General features: G+C 40.0%; 1 protein-coding gene across 1 annotated transcript in view; it reads right to left on the reverse strand.

Moving 5' to 3' along the window:
- Window positions 1-2911: 2911 nt before the first annotated feature.
- Window positions 2912-21803, reverse strand: part of AIG1 (androgen induced 1) — a 220216-nt gene continuing 201324 nt past the window's right edge. Inside the window, exons 5-6 of the mRNA XM_010983705.3 lie at window positions 9253-9416; window positions 2912-3584 (exon numbers count right to left, since the gene is read on the reverse strand). Coding sequence (XP_010982007.3) covers window positions 3547-3584; window positions 9253-9416 — 202 coding nt within the window. The 3' untranslated portion in view covers window positions 2912-3546. The remainder of the gene's footprint in view (window positions 3585-9252; window positions 9417-21803) is intronic.

The following is a 21803-nucleotide window of genomic DNA, read 5'->3' on the forward strand; positions in this document are numbered from 1 at the left end:
TGTAATATTCAATTTCCTAATATTTATATTACACATAAATACATTATATATTATTATACATACAACATACATATTATATATATTATACACATACTTTTCCCATATCTCTATTATAAGATCAGATATTCATCTATGTTTTCTTACATTTTTATACCTTTTTAAAAATTTAATTATTTAATCTATCTGAAACTGTATGTGTGTACATTTTTTTTGCATGTGTTTTAAAGGAGGAATCTAGATTTTTTTTTTTTACCAAATAGTTATTCATTTGTTGCAGCACCAATCATTTATTACACCCTTGCTGATTTGAAATGCTGTCTTTATTCTTTATTAAATTTATATATATACTAGGACCTATTTCTGGGTTTGCTTTCCATTTTGTTGTTCTTTCTCTGTTATTGAGCCATACTGCACTATTTTAATTATTGCATTTTTATAACATGCTCTAATAGCACAAGTATGTTTTACTTATGTGTCCTCTTGAAGATTTTTCAGTTGTTTTTACTTGTTTAATCTACTGTTAAATGAAAAAAAAAACTGGCAATTTTAGAATGGAGTTATATAAGATTTATCAATTATTTGGAAGAAGAAATGACTTCTAAGAATGCGGCCTTCTCTTCTGGAATTTAGTATACCTTTCCATTTTTATTTGTCTTTTTAAAAAGTTCCCTAGGAAGAAAAATATACATTATTTGGTCATGAAAAAATTGTATTGTAGTATTAGATTTATGTTACTAGTATTTTACCAACAATAATCAACATTTCGTGTTCTTTTGGTTTTATTTTGAGGGAATAGTAAGTCTGAAAAATAATTTGATAAGCTTTTCGTTGCTCTGCGTCTTTGGTACAGTTTCTTGTTAAACGTTTGCCTATTAATTTGTGTTAGTTAATTATTAATTTCCTTGCCCCAGAAGCGGAGCTAGAAGCAGATTCCCCGCCTCCACCCTCCCACCACCCCAACCTGCACCCCCACCCCCTCCCCTGCCCCCGCCAAGAATGTGGATGGTGGACTGGTTTTTACGCTGGTGCACAGAGAAGAGAGGAAGGCACGAAAATCCTTCTGAGAACTGGCCGTGTTAAGCCTGAGGTTCGAAGCCAGAGGGAGAAACCGCTGGTAATTTTTTTCTCACCACTGGGTGATTACAGAATGAGTGCTAGTGTCATCGGGGTGGATTCTGTGAAGGGCCAGTGGATGCCTTGGCAGTACCTGGGCTGGGTGGGCGTGTCTTAGCGCATTCCCTGCCCCTGGAGAGAGCCCCGGGCCTCCTGCCAGAAGTGCGGCCAGAGTTCTGGTCCCGGGGTTCCCAAAGCAAAACGACACACCATGGGAACAGCAAACCCAACCCAAAATCTGATCCATAATCATACTGCAAACCTAGCAGTGATGTATAAATCCAACGTGCTGTAGTGTAAGTTGAATCAGTTTTGTAGCTGAAGCCCCACAGGTGTCAACTTCTTCAGGTGTCATTTTGGTGGTTAAAGGAGGAAAGTGTTATTTGCTAGAGGAGCAGGGTATTAGTCAGAGGATCCCAGAGGATAGTCCCAAAAAGTCCTTAAGAATATTCCATTCCTTGAGGCTTCTTCATTCTGAGAGTCATCTGGAGAAATAATTTCCTTTTAAATGGTGGTTTTGCTCCTTTCTTGCCTTTTGTAAAAGTTTTTTACATTTAATTTTATTTTCTGTTAATAATATCAATTCTCTAGTTACATAAAACTTTTTCATTCCAAGTCAAGATATAACTTGTTTGATGCTACATCTAACATACACAACATCTCAGAAGAGTAACAGTAACACTGTCACGGACATCTTTATCTTATTTCTGACCTTAAAGGGGAATGCCTTTGGTATTTGAGATGACTATTCTCATGATATGAGATATTTTGATGTTACTAATGATATTACCAGAAATAAATGTTAAAATTTCTCAAATGCCTTAGAGCAACCATGGAGAGAATCGTGATTTTTTTTCTTCGTGTACTATTGAGACAATGTTTTTAAACAAAAATCCTAGTATTAAGCCATCCTTGAATTTTTAGAATAAAACCTTATTTAGTCTTGAAAAATGATTTCTGTCATATTGGGTTTATGTTGCTGATATTTTGGTTAAAGCTTGAAAAAACAATTTTTTTTTGACACATTGGCTTTGTTTTGTGGGTTACATTAACTTTGAAAAATAATTTGGGAAGTGTTTCATCATTTTGTAATCTTAGAAAACTTTAATAAACATGAGAATTGTTACTTGAAAGTTTTCAAGGCCTTGCTCATAAAATACTCTGGACCCAACTCCTTTTATGCAGATAGTTAATTGAACATATTTAAAAAATGTCTTCCATGAATATCAGTCTATTACAGCTTTCTAATTCTTAAAATTGAATTTATTTTTCTTAAAAATTGCACATTTCATTGTCTAAGGATTTGTTGCCATAGAGCTATAAAACACATTTTTATACTTAAAAACTTGCTCACATTTGTACTTATATTGCCAAGCACTTTGTGTTTCTTTCAGTTAACATACCAGTAGTTTGAATATTTTAATGCTGTTTAAATAGATGAGATACTGTATTTATTAATCAATTGATCAATTCATTGTTTTTTATGGCTGCCTTCTTTAATTTCTGCTTTTATTTTTATTAGCTCTTTCTTTATATTTCTCTAAGATTTATTTTTATGTGTTTTCGACTACATATTTGGTATTAATATTATGTTAAAATAATTATGGTCAAAGACTTTGTAAGTTAGCTTTTTTCCCAACAAAATTATTCTTTTAGATTTTTCAAAAAGATAAATATTTAAAAAAAAAATCGCTAGAATCAGGCTTAGGAAGCCCATTTTCAACAAGTAATAGAAACAATACAAGAAAGGAGACATGAGTGTTTTTAGAGTTTTGAGATGCACCATGCAGACATCAGGTTAGGGGTTACTTTGTCTTTATTAAAGTTACAGTTTGCATCTAAGAAAAGTTTCACAAGATTAAATCACAAGATCCAAATACACTTAGGGTTTTGACTAAATCAATGTAATTATTAGTGATATTGCCTGTTTGAGGCAACTGTGACATTATTGCAATAGGGAACATCCATTCGTTTCCTCCGGACTTATTCTGTGGCCCTGGTTCATTATACCAGCCACCTGTAGGACTAAATAAATACACGAATGCCTTCTTTATATCTGCCCCTTTGATTTTCACATATTTCTCAACAAGAAACACAATAGGATTTTATTTTTCCTTGATTAAATGGAATTATTATTGCACAAAGTAAAATCCAATGATTAATTTTTAGCTTTAAAAATTGGAAGAGCCAAAAAAAAAAAAAAAGATGTTGTTATCAATAATGAATTTGGAAAGAATTCTTTAAAACACAATTGAGGGCAAGTTAAATTTTGGAAACATCTGTATTCTATTCTTATATATATTTCTCTGTAAAGGCGCCCCCCTCCCCCAGGGCAGGGAGGTGGAGGTGATTTACTCGGCTTCGCACCAATGCCCAGGGGGTATCGAGTCTTCAATGGTGGCTCCATCCTGCTCTTCTGTTTTGGTTTAGATCTCATTCCAACTTAGGCTTCTCTTTCTCTTCTTCCATACCTAGAAATACAGGCAAAGTACTTTATTTGAACATCAGGTTAAACTAGGAACCAAAGCGTCTTTAAAACCTCCAGAAACTTCCTCAGTGACCTCTCTCCCCACCCCTCCCCCCAAATCAGGACAGAACGTCTCTGAGACACACCCAGCTCTCATGGCCTCTGGAGGCCAGGGAAGCAAGTTAGTTCTTGATTCATTTAGTTTGCACAGAAATCCCAACCGGACTGCTTTGTAACCAGCTTCCAGCAATAGGAGGTGTGGAGTTGGCTGAGTTTCAAAGAGGCCTCATTTATTTTTATTTTACTCCTGTCCCCTCCCAAGGCAAGGACTCTGGATTTTCAAAAGTCAAATCTTTGTTTTGTTTTTAAGGCTCATAGAGAGCTTATTAGCCACAAGAGCTATTTACTTCCATGCCCACAGTGTACTTAAACTCAAGTTCTCCCTCTATTCAACCCAAGCCCAGTAGTGCTATGCTTTCCTTCCTGAGAGACTCAGGTACCAGACTGGTAAGACCTTTCTGCCCGTTGTCTGCAGTGAATACTTTGTGGTATTTCATTTTCCTGGAGATGAAAATGTTTAAGTCATTCTTATAAATTAAAGTTAAATCTGGCAGACGCTCCCCACTTCTTTTTTCTTTCGTTTCTACTAAAACATTTTTCTAACACCAAGTTCTCGGAGCCTTTCTGCTTGAACAAAAGAACCCCAAATATTGCATTGCAGGTTTTGTTCGTATCCTCTTGTAAGTTGCAAGCTTTCAGAGGGCAGAGCCCTCAACTATTCTGTTCCTGGTTATATCCCCAGCACCCAGCACAGTGTCTGTCTCATAGCAGGAGCTCAATTAATCTTTATGGAAATAAGCTAATAAACAATGAATACAGAGGAAACTAAACTAGTGGGGAAGCAGTAGAACCAAACATGGCACGTAATTCTGATGGGCTTGCAAGAGAAGAGACACCCCGACTCCTTCCCCCAGCTCCCCACCCCCAGCATTATGTGTTTGGTGCGGTCAGGGTGGTGGCAGAGGAATGTGGGTAAAATGCTCAGAACAGGTGTCCTTAGACAGTCTTTTACGTTTGGTTTTCATGACTAAGGAACTGGCAGAGATCAGTTACACTTTTTCCAAAGTACTTCTCAGAAATCATATTAAGGAAAACTTCAAGTTGGAGAGTAAGGACATCTGAAGGGAGGAGGACCAGGGTTGGGGGGGAGAAGGCAGGAGATGGCTTAGCTGTTGGGTAACCAAGGCAAAGGCAGAAAAACACAACACAGATTCCATTCAAACAGCACACATGACTTGGGTCCCAACTCTGTCCCGTGTTCCCTCTCCTGTGGAGAAGTTAATAACTGCTTGCTTTTCTTTTTGAAGTCTCTTTCGCCCTAAGTGTTCTTCTGCAGATGGGTTGAGTTGGCAGCCATAGTGGAATCTTCAAAAGCGGGGGTGGAGAACAGGGGGCGTTCTCTGACCCAGACAGGGAGAGTGGCTCCCCACCTACTTGAGCTTGGCAGCTTTGAGGTGCAGGGAAAAAATTAGACAGCTGTAAATATTTGGAAGAACCAGAGGTATAATTTCCACACAACTAGCAGAAGGAAACCTGTTGCAAAGCTGAGGCAGGATGTTCTGTCAGGACCGTGGAGGAAGGGTCAGTCACATGTGGTTCCCCCAGGCTGGGAGAGGGCCTCAGCCAGGGGGCCGCGCTGGACCCCCTTGGGCCTGGGTGGGGTATGAGTTGGGTGGGGCACTGGGGGCGGGGGGAGGAAGGTGGAGGTTTCTGTCATCTGGGCCTGGCTCCCCTCTCCTTTCTCTCTTTTGCCTGCTCTCTCCACCCTCACCCCAAAGCTTTCACTTTTGGACACTTTCATTTCTGGTTGTATAAAGTTTGACCTTAATATGACTGGTCACCCTAGCCAGACACACTGGAGTTGGAATACATTTTTAGCTTAAGCACAGAATATTTTAGCTATTGTAGGCTGAATTGTCTCCCTCAAATTCATGTGTTGAAGTCCTAACACCCAGGACCTCAGAATGTGAGAGAAGGCCACGCGTGTGTCTGGACAACCGTTTGCTAAAGGCATGTGACTCACAGATCCAATTAACCATCTCAGCAGAAGCTGGGAAAGATCTGTCTGATGATTTGGACTCCCATGAATTGCATGGGAGAATTTTGTACCAGCAGAAGCACTGCAAGGCTGGACTGAAAGGGACAGAGACAGGACGAAATGAAGGAAGAATGACCCAGAAGGTGGTTCAGAGGCTGGCTCCTGCTTGGCTCCAGAGGGCTGCCCCCAGCACCCAGAGGGCGGGGCCGCACCCCCTCCCAGTGAGGCCTGAGGATACAGCATTTAGCCAAAGAGGATTATTCCCAAGCCTTAAACAAATGGAATTTGCCCTGCTAGCTTTCAAACTTGGTTGAGAACTGGGACCCCCTTCTTCCTTGATTCTCCTTTTTGGAAACGGGATATATATTCTATGCCTGTTCCACCATTGTTTTGGAAGTAGATCATTTCTGTCTGGTTTCACAGGTTCACAACTGGAGAGCAATTTTGCTTCAGGATGAATCGTACCCTGAGTCTTACCTATACCTGACTTAGATGACAGTTAAGATGAGATTTTGGACTTAAGGGTTGATGGTTGAAATACTTCGGGGGATGTTGGGAATGTATTTCGTATGAATGAAAGACATGAATTGGGGGATGGGGTGGGCAAAAGGCAGAATGTCATGGGCTGAACCGTGTCTCCCAAACCTAACCATTAGGACCTCAGAATGTGATTGTATTTGGAGATATGGTCTTTACCAAATTAAAATGAAGTCATCAGGGTGGGCCCTAACTGAACATGGCCAACATCTTTGTATTAAAAGGGGACATTTGGAAACAGCCTCACACATAGAGGAGAAGGCCATGTGAATGTGAAGTCAGCCATATACAAGCCAAGGAGAGGCCCTGGAGCAGATCCCTGCCTCACAGTCTTCAGAAGGAACCAATCCTGCCAATACCTTGATTTTGGACTTCGGGCCTCTGGAACTGTGGGACATTACATTCCTATCATTTAAGCTGCCTAGTTTGTGGTCCTCTGTGGTACCTGCCCTAGAAAACCAACAGAACATCCACAAAGTCACCTTGAGTTACTTTCTTTTAAGAAGAGCAAACGCTTCCTTGTTAATTTAGCCTACTTTAAGGAATTTTGTTCATGGGTTCTTATCAGGTCAGTTGATTTTGTTACTTTACAAGGTGGATCCAGATTCTGAGTGAAGTTTCTGAGCTCTCGTGTGTCTGGGTTTCTGATGGTGACATTCTGATGGTTCACTGGAAATAACACTGGACTGAACATCAGTCAGAAGGTGTGGGCTCTGCAGCCATCTACTTTGTTGGGTCACTTAAGATTTCTGGGCCTCACCTGGCTCTTAGTTAAAAAAAAAAAAAAGATTGGCTTAGATGATTTCTAATTTAATTTTTGATTTTAATAGTGTGATTTTTATCTTGATGTTGAAGCCAACGTGACCAAGTGGAGGAAGCTGAGCCATTAGAAAGCCATGGTGGACACAAGGAGGGGACTCAAGGGTGGTACTCCTGCTCCTTGGGGAGTTTGTTGGGGATGTAGTAAATGTAGTCAGGATTTTAACACTGCACTTGATTGTATTCAGTTCATTCTAACACACACACGCGCGCGCGTGCACACACACACCCTGCTTTTAATCAAGAGTTTCAAACGCAACTACCTACAGAACCAGGCGGCTACCATGAGGGACAAAGTGGCCAGCTGAGAACTAGGGAAAATTAAAGTACCACCTAAAAGGGGGCAGCTGATACTCCTAATCCGTCGTTGCCAGAAGAGAACAGTGGGCTTGGTGTTGCCAGATCTTAAAATACTTGATTATATGAGAAATCTGGCCTTTATGTGAAATCTCTCAATTTTAAAATATTGGTTCAAAACCAAAAAATCCTGCGTAGGCCTAATAAAACTTTCTTGGCAGGTAAAATTTGAAGGAAGCCATCAGTTTGCAATGCCTCTCACAAACAAAAAAGATGCCACCTTGATACAAAATATCTGTCTCTGGGTAGAATTAACTAGATGGTGGTGGTACCATGTCGATAACGTTAATCTCTACATCTGAAATGAGTTACAAAATGTTAGTCAACCTTAACCCATGTTACTTGAGAGAATGGCACGAATTAATTGGACAGGTCATTAAAAAAAACTTAGCTTCACTATTCATTTTTAACTTCTATCTCAAAGCTGCTAAAAAGCAGGATTCGACTGATGTTGATTGGATTTTTTTTCTCTCCTGGTTTTCAGGTCATCTTCTCTTAGAAGTAGCAGAACAATGGCCAAATGAAAGTTGGAATCGAGCTAACTGAGGGAGAACAGGCAGTCACAAGTACTTCCTGAATGGCATGTATTGGACACATTCGCATACATTTAAATATGGCCTTCCTCCCAAGAAACTAAGAAAAGTCTACATTTTGTTTTCAAAATATTTTTGTAAGTTAACTACATGCTTTTATAAGTTAATGAATAGAGGAAGATTATGATTCCCCATGAACAGAGAGGAAAATTGTTAAAAGGTTAATTTCTGGTCCCCCACACTGAATAAAAATATTTAACACTTTTTTTTAATAGACCACTATTTAAAATCAAGCCAGCTACTAAGAAAGGAAACTCTCAGATTCCTCTGGGCCATTTAACATTGGCTAGCACCTCGACGCATATGATCTTAGAAGATCCACACACACAGAAAAAGTCCAATTCAGTAACATGCGATGACTGTTTTATTTGTCTAATTAGATCAACTTCCTGGCAGTTTCTGGCACAGAGTAGGGTGCTCAGTGTTTGTGGAACAGAGACCGTTTACTGGTGACGTCTACAGTGTTGTGATTGTGTTGGAGGAGATGCCAAGAGCTCTCTAAAATCCTCACGCCATCTTGCCTTTGGATGTTTTCAGGCAGGACTCAAACCACTACATATCTGGGCTGTTGCTTTTTCCACCTTCCCATTTTTATGTTATCTTACATACACTTTGGACAGGTTTTGCACAGCCTGGGTAAGATTACGTGCCTTGCCAAGATGGAGGCTCTGCCGTAAATAGAAACAAAAGAGAAATCAACTCATAGGTTAAGAGAGTTTTTGCAGCAATGAAGTACTACCCTTTACTGCCGGTACCTCTTTGCCACCTTCAGCTTTTGAATATGACAGTCACTGGTGAGTCACAGTTGCCAGAGGCATTCTGTGCTGCTTGGAGTTCTAGCAGAATGGGGGCAAGACCTCTTGGGCAGCACCCACGCAAAGGATGACGCAAAAAGTGGGTGATTTCTAATGAGAATGGTTACACTTAATAATTTATCTATTTAATCAGGGGTCCCTTTAGTTAAGGCAGTATTTTGTTAATTAAAGTGAAACTTTCTAAATTTTTTTTCTTGTTACAACATTTCTCCCTATAAAATTTTACAGACACAATTCTTTTCTCTTAGATTTGGATGTTTTACTAGCTAATATGACAAAGTGAGTAATAAACCTCTCAGGTAACCGCCAGCAGCCCTTAAATTAATATTGTAGTTATAAAAGTGAAACTCTTCATAAGGGAGCCTGTGCTCCAGTGGAATTTTCCTTCAGTCCCCGCACACACTCTTGTAGACAGCAGTTCTCTTGTTTTATGCTCCCCCAAACAATACTTACTTCTCTGTGTGTCCCAGATATAGCTGTTCAGAACTTCTCCTAGCAGGTACAAAAAGTTCATTAAGATGGTTGTAGACCCAAAGAAGATGATTCTGGCTCCTGGGCCAATGTGTTCCAGGAAAGGGTACACCCACATCCCAGTTACATGATGCACCCAACACACCCTATAATGGAATTGGAAAGAAGACAAAGAAGAGTTACTCCCATGTCAGATTTCAAAGCTGCTGATAATTGCAAATACGGAACCCCTACTCCAAGCATTCTTCAGCAATGCCAGTAACAGTTTGTCTCTGATACTCAGGAGCTACCAGATACTTTGTTGTAGTTGTTGTTTGTTTGTTTTCTTTTACTTTTCATTCTAAAATAACTTTAGACTCACAGGAGAGTTGCAAATATGGTAGCAAGAGTCCCAGTGTGCCTTATACGCAGCTTCCCTGCGTGTTAACATCTTGTACAATCGTGGTACAATCGCTAAAACAAAGCAGTTAACATTGGTACAGTGCTACTAACTAAACTGCAGATTTGATTCGGAATTCCCCCATCTTCTCCTTACTGTCTGTCCTTTATCTGGTCCAGGATCCCGTCTTGTATTTAGCGGTCATGGCTCTTTAGTCTCCTCCAGTCTGGCAGGTCCTCATTGTCTCCTTATCTCTCCAGACACTTGAAGGGTCTGGTTGGGTATTTGAAACTCTTGTTTTTCTAAATACTGTTATGCAGTCTTCTTAATCTCTTCTTCACGTAGTGACACAATTCAGCATTAGGCAACCACACTATCATAAAACCCAGGTGAGAATGTTCCAGGAACCTTGCCTTACTGCCTTCCAACTAGGTACCACTCTGTCTCCCACATGCTAACAGAACCATCCAGTAACCTCGCTGACACCCGGCTTCCTACAACCTGATCTTTGGATCACTTTTTGTTTCCTTATCTTCCCCCCCTGTTTTACATAACCTTTGCTTGTAATTATTCTATTTGTGTTCTGGAAGTAGTTCAGACTCAGTGGGAATACATCATTCATCTCCACTGTTTTCCAAAGTTTAGTTAGAATATTTGTTTCATTGGTTTGGTCCTGATACAACTACTGAGAGCTAGTTTCCAAAACATTCTTGGGTTCATTACTTTATCAACTGTTGTCAATTTTGAAGACTAAGTAAATGACAAATAACTATTGCATGGGGAAATAAAAACTACTTTAAACACTTACATGTTTTGGGGTCATTTTCTTTCTCATCCACAGCTTCACCCCTCTTTGAGCAGTTTATCTAGGTGTATATTACCTACACGTAGACCTTGTCTGAGGCAAGAGACCTGCCTTTACGTTGGAGCTTGCAGTCTTGATGACGGTGGGATCACTCCCCTCTCGAGGAAGTAAAAATTGGTTCAGGGAGGGTGGCGAAGAAGTCTTCCTCTTTTTACGTATAAAGTAGAGACACATATGTACACAGAACTTAAACAGATACACAGTTCATCTGTGGTATTAAAGGGTCTTAGGCCTATTCCTAGGTGTGTATCTAAAAGCATGGAAAGCAGGGGCACAGATGTTTGTTCATAGCAGCGTGACTCCCAATGGCCAAATGGTAGAAATATCCCAAACGTCCATCAGCAGATGAATGAATGATCAGAATGTTGCATACACATTCCATGAAATATTATTCAGTAACAAGGGGAATGAGATTTTGACATATGCTACAACATGGATGAACCTTGAAAACATAATGCTAAGTGAAATAAGCCAGACACGGAAGGACAAACATCACATGATTCCATTTGTATGAGATACTAGAAAAGGCAAATTTATAGAGACAGAAAGTATAATAGAGGTTACCAGGGGCTGGGAGGCATGGGGAATAGGGAATGATTATATATCAGGTACAGAATTTAAGTTGGGGAAATTGAAAATATTTTGAGCATAGATAGTGGTGATGGTTATATAACATATCTTGAATGTATTCAATGACACTGAATTATAGTTACAAATGGTTAAAATGATAATATTGTGTTATGTATATTTTACCACAACAAAAACATTTTATGGGGTGGATTTGGGAAAAAAAAAACTAGTAAGATTCCTTGATGGGAGGAATCAGTAATGAAAGAAAGGTTGAGAATCACTGCCTTAGAGGGAAGAGATGCTCATTAGACCCACCCAGGTCAGCCTGAATAACTGTCCAGACTGAAAGATTTTTAGCAAAAGAGGAAGCCAAGCTAGTCAATATATATATTTTTTAAAAGCAGAAGCATTTGTGAGGATCAGCAGAAATTAAATTGTTTGAACTACCCTATGGGGTTCTCATGCATCATATTTTGTTTGTCCATAAATTAGAGGCAGTTTTATTTTCCTAATTGTCTCTTAACTAGTGTAAGGAGGTGTTGTGTGCCCATCAAGTGGCTTATTAATTTCTATCAAGACGATACACAATATCCCCCAAAATGTAACACCATAGGGCTATAATTGATTTTTGCAAATTAACATATAAAGTTATAATCTGACTCACTGAAAACTGTTTCCTCAATTAGGTAAATTTGGAGCAATTCATATTATGAATGCTAGCTTTATTTTTTATACTTGTTCCTGGTATCCTCCTTGCTTCTGGTGGAACAAAATTTTCATTTGCAGCTTTTGGTAATGTCTCCAATGCCAGGCCTCTACTCCTCAGACGTTGTTTGCAATGTACTTTTGGTCTGGCTGGATCCATCCTAATATACTGAATGAGTATAACAACCATAACCACATCCCATCTATCTGTACAGGGCTCCTAAATTCCTGTCTCCAGCCTTGGCCTCGCCTGATCTCAGTTGCCCACTGCACATCTTCCCCTGGAGGATGCATCTCCAAGCTAACATTTCCATGATGTCCTCATCATCCCTGCATCTTAATTCCTTAATTCCTTAATCCGTCCCCTCCTTCTGTCATCCAATAGCAAACATAGGTCTCCCATATCCTTCACTTCTCAAATCAATGAATACTATGTTACTCCAGCAGTGGCTTGGGACAGAAAAAAGTGGGGTCATTCTTGACTTCTCTTTTTCTCAAAATCTATATCCAGTCCATCCTTGGATCCTGTTGGCTCTACTTTCTAAATATACCCCAAATATCTACTTCTCACCATTGCCACCAGTGCCCTCTGGGCTCAAGCCATCAACACCTTTCACTGGCACCATTGCAATCACTTCCTAAGTCTGCTTTTTCCTTGGCTGCAGTTTATCCTAGAGCCCATTCTCATCGGAGCATCCGGGTTGATCTGGATTTAAGTCAGGTCTTGCCACCACTTGGCTCAAAGCTCTTGCCTTCTCTCTCACTTAGAGTAAAAGCAAGAGTCCTTGGATGGTTCTTCAAGGCCCTGCCTAAGCTTGCTGGACACTTTCCCGACTTGCCTCCTACTAATCTCCCCCTCGCTCACTCCACTCTGGCCACACCGACTCTGTGCTATTTCTCGAGCACACAAAGTGCTCTGTGTTTGTTCCCATGCCTGGAACATTCCTTCCTACTCCTGTCTTCCCCACAGTTTCCCCACGGCTCCCTTGTGTCTTTTGGGTTTTCACTCAGATGTTACCTTCTCTGTGAAAGCTTCTCAGGCTACTGCATCTAAAAATTGTAACCCTTGTCCTGAAACTCTCCATTCTCTACCCCTTTATTTTACTCCCAGCCATTTAATATGTTATATTTATTTTTACTTGTCTGCTTATTGTCCGTCCAGTGAGCACAGGCATTTTTGTCTGTGACGTTCATTGCTAGAATCTGTGGCCCTTGGAGCAGTGTGTGGCACGTAGGATACACTCAACAATTCCTTGTTGAATGACTAACTGAATAAAGGAACATCAAAAACAACAACATCTGTTTATTGAGCCTTCACTATATGACAGCTACTTTGCCAGTATCTTAAAAAAAAATCTCTATGCCCCTTGTAGGCAATACCTTTTCTGTAGAGAACCAGATAGTAAATGCTCTCAGTTTTACAAGCCATACTATCTCTGTCACAACTTTCAGCTCTGCAATTGCAGTGCAAAAGCAGCTGGAGACTCTATGTAAACAGATGAGTGTGGTTGTGTTCCAATAAAACTTTATTTATAGACACTGAAATTTGAATTTCATATAACTTTCACATGTCATAAAATAATCATCTTCTTTTGACTTTTTTCTGGTCATCAAAAAATGTAAAAACCACTCTTAGCTTGTGGGCCATAAAAGAAATGAAAAAAATGAGACACAGGTGGTGGAGGGGCTAGATTTGGCCCATTGGCTGTAGTTTGCTGGCCCCTGGTTTATGTAGTCCTTTGTACGATGGCCAACAAGCACATGAAAAGGTGCTCAACATCACTAATCATGAGGGAAATGCAAATCAAAACCACAATGAGATGTCACCTACACCTGTGAGAATGGTTATCATCAAAAAGAACACAAATAACAAATGCAGGCGAGGATGTGGAGAAAAGGGAAACTTGTATGCTATTGGTGGGAAAATAAATTGTGCAGCCACATGGAAAACAGTATGAAGATTCTGCAACAAATTAAAAATAGAACTACCATATGATCCAGCAATTCCACTCTTGGGTATATACCTGAAGAAAATGTAAACGCTAATTTGAAAACATATGTACCCTGCTGTTCACAGAGGCATTATTTACAATAACAAAGATATGTAAGCAACTTAAGTGTCCATCAAAAGATGAATGGGTAAAGAAGATGTGGTGTGTATACACACACACACACACACACACACACACAGTGGAATACTACTCAGCCATAAAAAGAATGAAATTTTGCCATTTGCAACAACATGATGGACCTGGAAGGTATAATGCTTAGTGTAATAAGTCAGACAAAGAAAGACAAATACTGTATATTTTTACTTATATATGGAATCTAAAAAGTAAAACAAACAAATATAGCAAAACAGAAATAGACTCACAAATACTGAGAACAAACTAGTGGTTACCAGTGGGGAGAGGAGTTAGGGGAGGGGCAAGATAGGTGAAGAGGATTAAGAGGTACAAACTACTAAGTATGAAATAAGATCCTAGGATGTAATGTACAACACAGGTAATATAATTACTATTTTATAATAACTTTATGTGGAGTATAATCTATAAAAACATAAAATCACTATGTTGTACATCTGAAACTAATATAATACTGTAAGTCAACTATACTTCAAGAAAAAAAGTAGTTCTTTGTATTTCATGAAGAAACTTCATTCACATTATGTGGTTTTCTCAAAAATCTTAGATATGGCATATCATCCTCATTCTACTGAGGTAAAAATCAGAGTTTGTAGAGCATAATGAGAGGATGTCAGAAATGACGATAGAAAGGTAAAATTCTTAGGTCAGGGAGTGGATGGCTATTCTGAGCATGGCGCTCTAATATGATATGTAATCCCTTTACTTTATTCAACCACCCTGTGAGGTCTGATTATCCCCATTTCACAGAGAAAGAAACTGAGGCTGGACTAAAGAACTTCTCTTAAGAAATGGAAAAGCTAGGAAAGGATTTTTTTTTTTTGCGAATCCATCTATATTAAGTCATCCATTAAAGAGACTGACAAAATACACTTCAAAATGCACAGTTATTTTCTCACTTTTCTTGTTTTAGAAAATGTCATTTTCACAAAATTATTTTATTTTATGTTTATGTGCAATGGGTTTATTACTATTTTTAAATAAATTAGTTATTTTTAGACTTTCCATTTTAATCCATAATCCAATAAATATCAATGGATGTAACTGATGTAGCAAAGCTTTTGGGGGTCCTCAATGATTTCTAAGGATATAAAGTGCTCTGATTATGGTTACTGGTAGGGGGCGGTAGGGGGTGGGATGGGGTAAATTGGGAGTTTCTCCCACGTGGACTTGCTTCCCTATATGAGGCATTTAATATTGTCTCCAAAAATGAAATGAATGTTTTCTTTCTTTCTTTCTTTCTTTCTTTTAAGTTTTTGGATTTAGTAGGTCACCAAACCATCTCAGATGTAGAAGCCCCATTGTGTGGGGTTCCACCTGGACTGGTGTGAATGATGCATCCACTTGTCCTGATGGGTTGCGCTTTTACCCTTTGTTTCCTTGATATAATCAGGGCTTAATTTTCTGCACAAAAAAAGACTCATGGCCTTGCTCATCTATATGTGGAGAGTTCTCAGTTCTTAGCTGACTTTCAGTTTCTACCTTATCCTAAGGCCCTCTTATCTTAGTACCCAAACAGCTTATGCTTAAGGTAATGATACCAATTTTTCAATTTAGCCTAAAAAATCAATAACTACAGTGTGTGTGCGTGCATGTGTGTGTGCGTGTGCATACATATATATACATATGTTATAGTATCATAAGACTTCTGGGATTGCCTTTTTTGTTAAATGTACTTCCAATTTCATTCACTTTAATATGCAGTTAAAATGACATTTATTAATGCCTCCTATCTGAGCACTGTGCCGCACACCAGGGATACAGAAGCAAATGGGGCAAAGGTGATTCTTGTCCTTGGGCAGTACTGTCTAACAAGGAACACAGAGTTAATGGAGAAATGACGAGTGTCCTCAGAACCGAGGTGAGTGTAGGCGTGTCAGGGGTGTCCAGGGATCATTCTCTGCTTTTTTGTGAACCTGACACCATTAGCCTTCCTTTCCCTTGCGTGTTCACCTTTCTTTCAAACCAAGTTTTTCATCGCTGATAAATATGCTCAAATGCTTTTCTTACAAACACAATAAAAAAGTTTCCATCAGCTTCCAAATACAATTCTATATCTCTCCTTCTCTTCAAGGACAGACTTGTCCAGTGAGTCTACACTCACTGACTCCAGATCTGTACTTTGCACTCAGCCCCCACGACCTACAACAGTCTGGCTTCATTTCTTGATACTCCACCAAAATGTCCTCGCTCTGTGACATCAATTTCTCCTGTTTTCCTACCTCTTTGGCTGCTTTTCTTGGTTCCCTTTGTAAGTTCACCTTTCACTGCCCAGCCAGTGAATGTGCAATTTCCTTAAGAATTGGTTTGGACTGTCTTCTCCTATTATGCATTTTCAGTTGATGAGTTCTTTCACATCCATGGCTGCATGTCTACTACCTATACACAGTCATTTCACAGATCTAGGTCCTAATCCGGATGTCTCCTCTGTTCCAGAATAGTTTATCAAATAGTCCTCAGAACATCTCATTTTACACATCTTAAATGTACCTAAAACTCAATATAGCCACAGCTAAAGTCATGCTTTTTTCCAACGAACCTGGTCCTCCTCTGATATTCCATTCTGCAAATGGTACTATCATCCTTTTGATTTTGTAACTCAAACCTGGGGGTCATTGCTACATCCCTCTCTTTCACCACATATACCCATCTGTCATTTTCTTGTCAGTTATCTCACACATCTTTCTAATATGTCAATTTTTTTCCATCTCCATGGAAGACCAACATCTTAATTTGTGTTGCGACCATCTCTGCCTGGAGTAGTGTAATAGCTTCTAATTTGTCTCCACATCTACTTTTGTCTCCTTCCAATTCATCCTCACAACTGCCAGAGTGAGCTTTTCAAACCGGAAATCTGAACACATTATATCCCTGGTTCCAACAAGTCAGTGACGTTCCATTGCTTTTCCCCCCAGTTTTTAGTGACGTCTTGGGTGCCTGTTATAGAGTTGGCCTCTACCTGTCTCATACCCCCATCGCATACCTTGCTTCTCTTACACTGGCTTGCATTTGGTTCCTTGATTTTACCGTGTTCCTTCCTGCCATGTGGATTTACACATTCCTCTCTTTTTGCCTGTTCTGTTAGTTACCCACCTTTAGACTCATTGTTATATTTTTCATTTATATCTTAGCTCAGCTATTATAATGAACCAGTCATCACATAGGAAACTTTTCGTGGATCTACTACAGTAGGTCAGATTTGATATACTCTTATAGAACCATGACTCCTATTTTTTTAAGCTCTTCTTTTATTAATACACAGTTTGAATGATATTTGATTTGTATAATGTTTCTTCCCCTCTAGCATATTAAGTTCTGTGAGATGAGGGACTGTGTCTATGTCTACATATCACTGAATCCTCAGCACTTACCACGATGCCTGTCACATAGTAGGATAATGAATAAATGAATAACGTAGCATTTAAGCTGTGATGAGAAAGATGAGTAAGAGTTCGTTGAACAAAAATGGGAGGCAAGAAATTCCTAGCCAAATGGAATAGTATGTCCAGAGACATAAAAACAAGGGAAAACTCCCAGATATTCAAGAAAAAAACCACTTTTGTTGAAATCAAGAGTGAGGGCATGAGGGGCAGGCAGGTGCTCAACTGTGGGTGGCTTTTTAAGCCATGGTAAGAATTGTAGACTCTGTCCTAATTTGGACAATAGGAAGTTTTTGAAGGGTATTAAATAAATGGGAAACAAATCAGATTGAGCCGGAAACCAATTATATCAGACATGGTGGTGGCGAGGACTGGAGTGGTAGCATTGGGAATGAAAATTAGTTAGTAGATTTAAGAGATATTTAGGCTAGTGTCCATCAAAACCTCTAGGTGATAAATGATGACGTGCTATATATGGTCAGGAGAGCTGGTATCTTTAGGATGTTTGCAGGCTTGTTGGCTGGTGGCTTAAATTCAACCATGGTGAGAGTATTTACACTGAAAACTGACAAATGCTACATATCAGGCTCCCCTTCCCTCACCTCCAGAAGGGCTGGTAGTTTAATATTTGCCAACAATCCACTAGTTACTAGCATTTTAAAAAGGAACAATAGAAGAAAACATAATAGAAAATATCAGAAGGCCCTGCATATAATGATGATAAAAATTGTTTTGTGAAACTTCTGTTCCATGTGTGCACTGGCACAGTCATGATGCAAAAGATATTTCTTTTATTTATAGTAAAATTAGTTTGAAAGGCACTGATTCAGGAAATAGAATGAAGAGAAATTGTTGACTGACTGGATTTAGGCAATGAGGGCACTGAGATGAATTAAGGATTAATCATAGATTCCTGGCTTGATTAACTGGGTGGAAGGTGCTGCCATTTCCTGAGACAGGGAGTGCCGTAAGGGAGCTGGTGTGAGGGTCTGGTGAGCTCAGTTTGGACATGCTGAGTCTGAGGTGTCTGTAAGATATCCAAGAGGAGATATCCTGAAGGCACTTCCATGGGTTTGGACTGTAGGGAAAGGACTGATGTGGCAATACAGATATTGGGGTCATTGGCGAAAAGATGGTGGTTGAGGCCATGGGAACAGATTAAGGTTACCTAGGTAGCGCACACAGTCTGAAGAACGTAGGTCCATAAGAGAACCCTGAAAAGGATCAAGATTTAAGGGGTAGTTCGAGGAGGATGAGGTTAAAAATGAGACTGAAAACGGAGGGGCTACAGACGTGGAAGAAAGACTGAAGTGTGGTGTCTTGAAGCCAACGGACGAGTGGTTCCGAGGTAGGGCAGATAACTGCGAGCACAGTATCTTTGAGAATTGAGGATAATGAGAAAACTGGACTCCCCACCTACAAAGTAGAAGCAAGAAATTTTTCAGATTCCAAGTGCGTATCATTCAAATCTACTTTGGATGTTGACTGGGTATAAACGATAAACGGTAAATAAAGAAAAACTGACCTTGTCAAGCCATTTACGCCCCCTGGCCAAATTTCATCTCATCACATAAACCATGAGTTGTGGTGGTCACTGGAGTCCCTGAGGAGCTATGGACAGGGAGAAATCTCCCTCCCCTCTTCTGACCCTGTCACCTTTGTTTATTCTGGATAAACACATGTACCTATTTCACTGCTGATAACCTTTCAGTCCTTAAGGTTAGTTTATTTTAAAGAAGATTTAAACATTGATTTGATTATTCATGTTTCGATAAGGAGCAAGGCTATTTCATAGCCTGGCTTTTAGCGCAGAAGACACACAGGACACAGACTCATATGAGGTAACAGCTAATAGCGAACGACACTGAATTCTCAGCGACAGGCATTGTGCTAAAGGCTTTACAGGAGCAGCTCTTTGGAGAAGGTATTCTATTGGTACCATTTTACAATTGAAGACACCGAGGCCCTGAGAGGGTCACAAGGTGGGAAAGCAGAGATACCCACCACAGCAGAGCAGCTCTTGCCCGTACACCAGGCTCATCCAGTGCTCTGGAGACTAGGATACGATGTGCAGGAGCAGCTTTTAACGTGCTCAGAACCAAACCCAAAAAATGATGCAAATTTGAAATCTCTGTAAACTTTTTCTTTTCTTTTTCCTCACTGACCATAAAAGCAACTCATGCTCAGTGCAGAAAATGTGTGAGATTTAGAAATTTTGCCAGATATAAGATAAATCAGTTTTGGTGAAGTTTTAACACAAGACAGAGTCTCTTATAAAAACTCAGCAATCAGATTTTACAACTTCTCCCCCGGGGAGAAAAACCACAGCAGGGATCAAGTGAGAAACTTCCTTCAGAGGAGGCTCTGACTTAGTTAGCTTACTGGAATTTACTCCTCTGCTTGGCAGGCAATTAGCACGTGCCCCAAGGTGGGGTGAGACGAAGGATGTGCGTCAGCTTCTCGCCCAGTGGGAGTTTGAGTGTCTCACGTGGTGCCTCCAACGTGGTGCTTCTGAAGGACTTTTCCAGGGCAGCTTTGACTTATGGCTCAGATGCTGACTTTAGTCCTAGCCCTCTCTTTTGATCTGTCTCATTTTAGGACCATTCTAAAGGCCCCTTGGACATCTCCTAAGGACTGATTGCATGGAGACTGGTTCTTGCTACATTTCTGAGAATCTAGAATTCTGCAGTGTACTGGAGTTCGTGTACTCATTCATTAATTCAACAAACATTTCTCGAGTCCACTGTGCACCAGATGAGGGTGCCCTTGAGGAGATCACTGTGGAGGGGGTGCTAAGTTTCGGGTGGAAAAAGCTGTATGTCCCAGGGAATATGACAAAGGACATCTGTCTAGAAAAGGACAAGGCTCTGAAAACAGAGCTCAAAAAGTTCTCCTTGGTGATGTGTATGGTAGTGATAGAGAATTAAGGCATCAATTCACAGGCAAGTACCGAATGGAAGGATGCCATCTGAAGCAGTGCTGAAATATCCTCTAGCTCAGTTACAGAGATAATTTTAGAAGTCACAGATGTAATTATATAATTCTTCATTTACTGTGAGCTTAATAGAGCATTCTTCAAGACAATCTTTTAAGGCAAAATTGGTTTCTGATTCTTCAAAGTCTTTTCAGTTTTCTTGTTAGAGCTAGCCCCAGTTTATAGAACCTGGGAGGTACTATACATGGGACCTGCTTTATCTGGTTTGCAGCCTGTGCAGTCACATCGGGCCTTGTGCTCAGAAAGGTCCCACATTTGGCTTGATGCTCTGCTGTCACCATCTTGAAATACACAATAATTTTTGAATAAGGGGCTCCGTAATTTTATTTTTGCTCTGTGCCCCACAAATTATGTAGCAGGTCCTGTCTATGTCGTTATGTCATTTGTACTTGAGCTCAATTTCCAGCGCATCCACATGGTAGTGAGGTCACCTTGGATATTAATTAACTTCTCCAGCCTCAGTTTCCTCTTTGCTAAAGGGGGTACAAACAATACTGCTTCCCTTAGAGATGTAGTCATCTGATAATGTGAAGTTCTTAGCACAGTCAACTTAGGTTAGGGAGAAAAACAAACAGCAAACAAAAACAATAAAAGCTTTCCGCTGCTTCTCTCTATGCAGAAATAGATCATATATTTCTGTACTTCTCACACACAAAGATGTTTTCAAGGTTACAAGTCCCTCCGCCCATCCCCGGGGAAAGAGGCAAATGGTGTGTGCCTCCCAAAATGAATTCCTATAATGAGGTAATGGGAGGATGTGTTTTCTTCCTGGTTCTAAATCACAAATATCAGAGCAAGCTAGCTACAAGGCAGGCCAATAATCTACTCAGAATATTTTCCCCCAGCGCATGTCCTGACACATGTCTAAACTGGTTGCAAATGATTGGTTTCCTTTGGGTCCCACTTTTTACAGCCTACCTGGTCTTCTGGTGATGTTGCCCTGGAGAGAATTCAATTCAAATTTCCCTTAATAAAACTCATGACCGTTTTTGCTTAACTTTAATCATTTGGACCTTCTCAAAGCATGTGGGTGCCAAACATCAAGTTGACACATTGAACACTGTGGAGAACATGTGTTCTTTCTGGAGGGAGGTGGGGAGTGCGGTCAGCAAGGGACTGTTACGGCCCAAGCAATCATCAGAGTTTGGCTAGAGGAGTGAGAAACCCAAGCGTTTAGACGACTAGCTCTGGAACGGGATGGGGAGGAACATCCCGAGTCCCACAACAGAAAATCACAATTTTCCACATTTGCAGAAATGATCTCTAGTGTTTATCTAGCACATTTCATGTGTCTCCCTCTAAGAGATTCTTATTTTTTAGGATTACAAACAATGTTCAGGTTATCCCTGCTTTGATTATTACATCTTCCTTGATCCTGACCTCCTTGGACTACCAATCTCTCCTCTCTCTAACCTCCAACCTTCTTAAATAAATAGCAATGTTCTTGGACGTTTCTTGAGCCCCTGCTTTGTGCCAGTGCCCAGTGCCAAATTAT

The sequence above is a fragment of the Camelus dromedarius genome, chromosome 6 (genome assembly GCF_036321535.1).
Source record: "Camelus dromedarius isolate mCamDro1 chromosome 6, mCamDro1.pat, whole genome shotgun sequence".
Lineage (NCBI taxonomy): Eukaryota > Metazoa > Chordata > Mammalia > Artiodactyla > Camelidae > Camelus > Camelus dromedarius.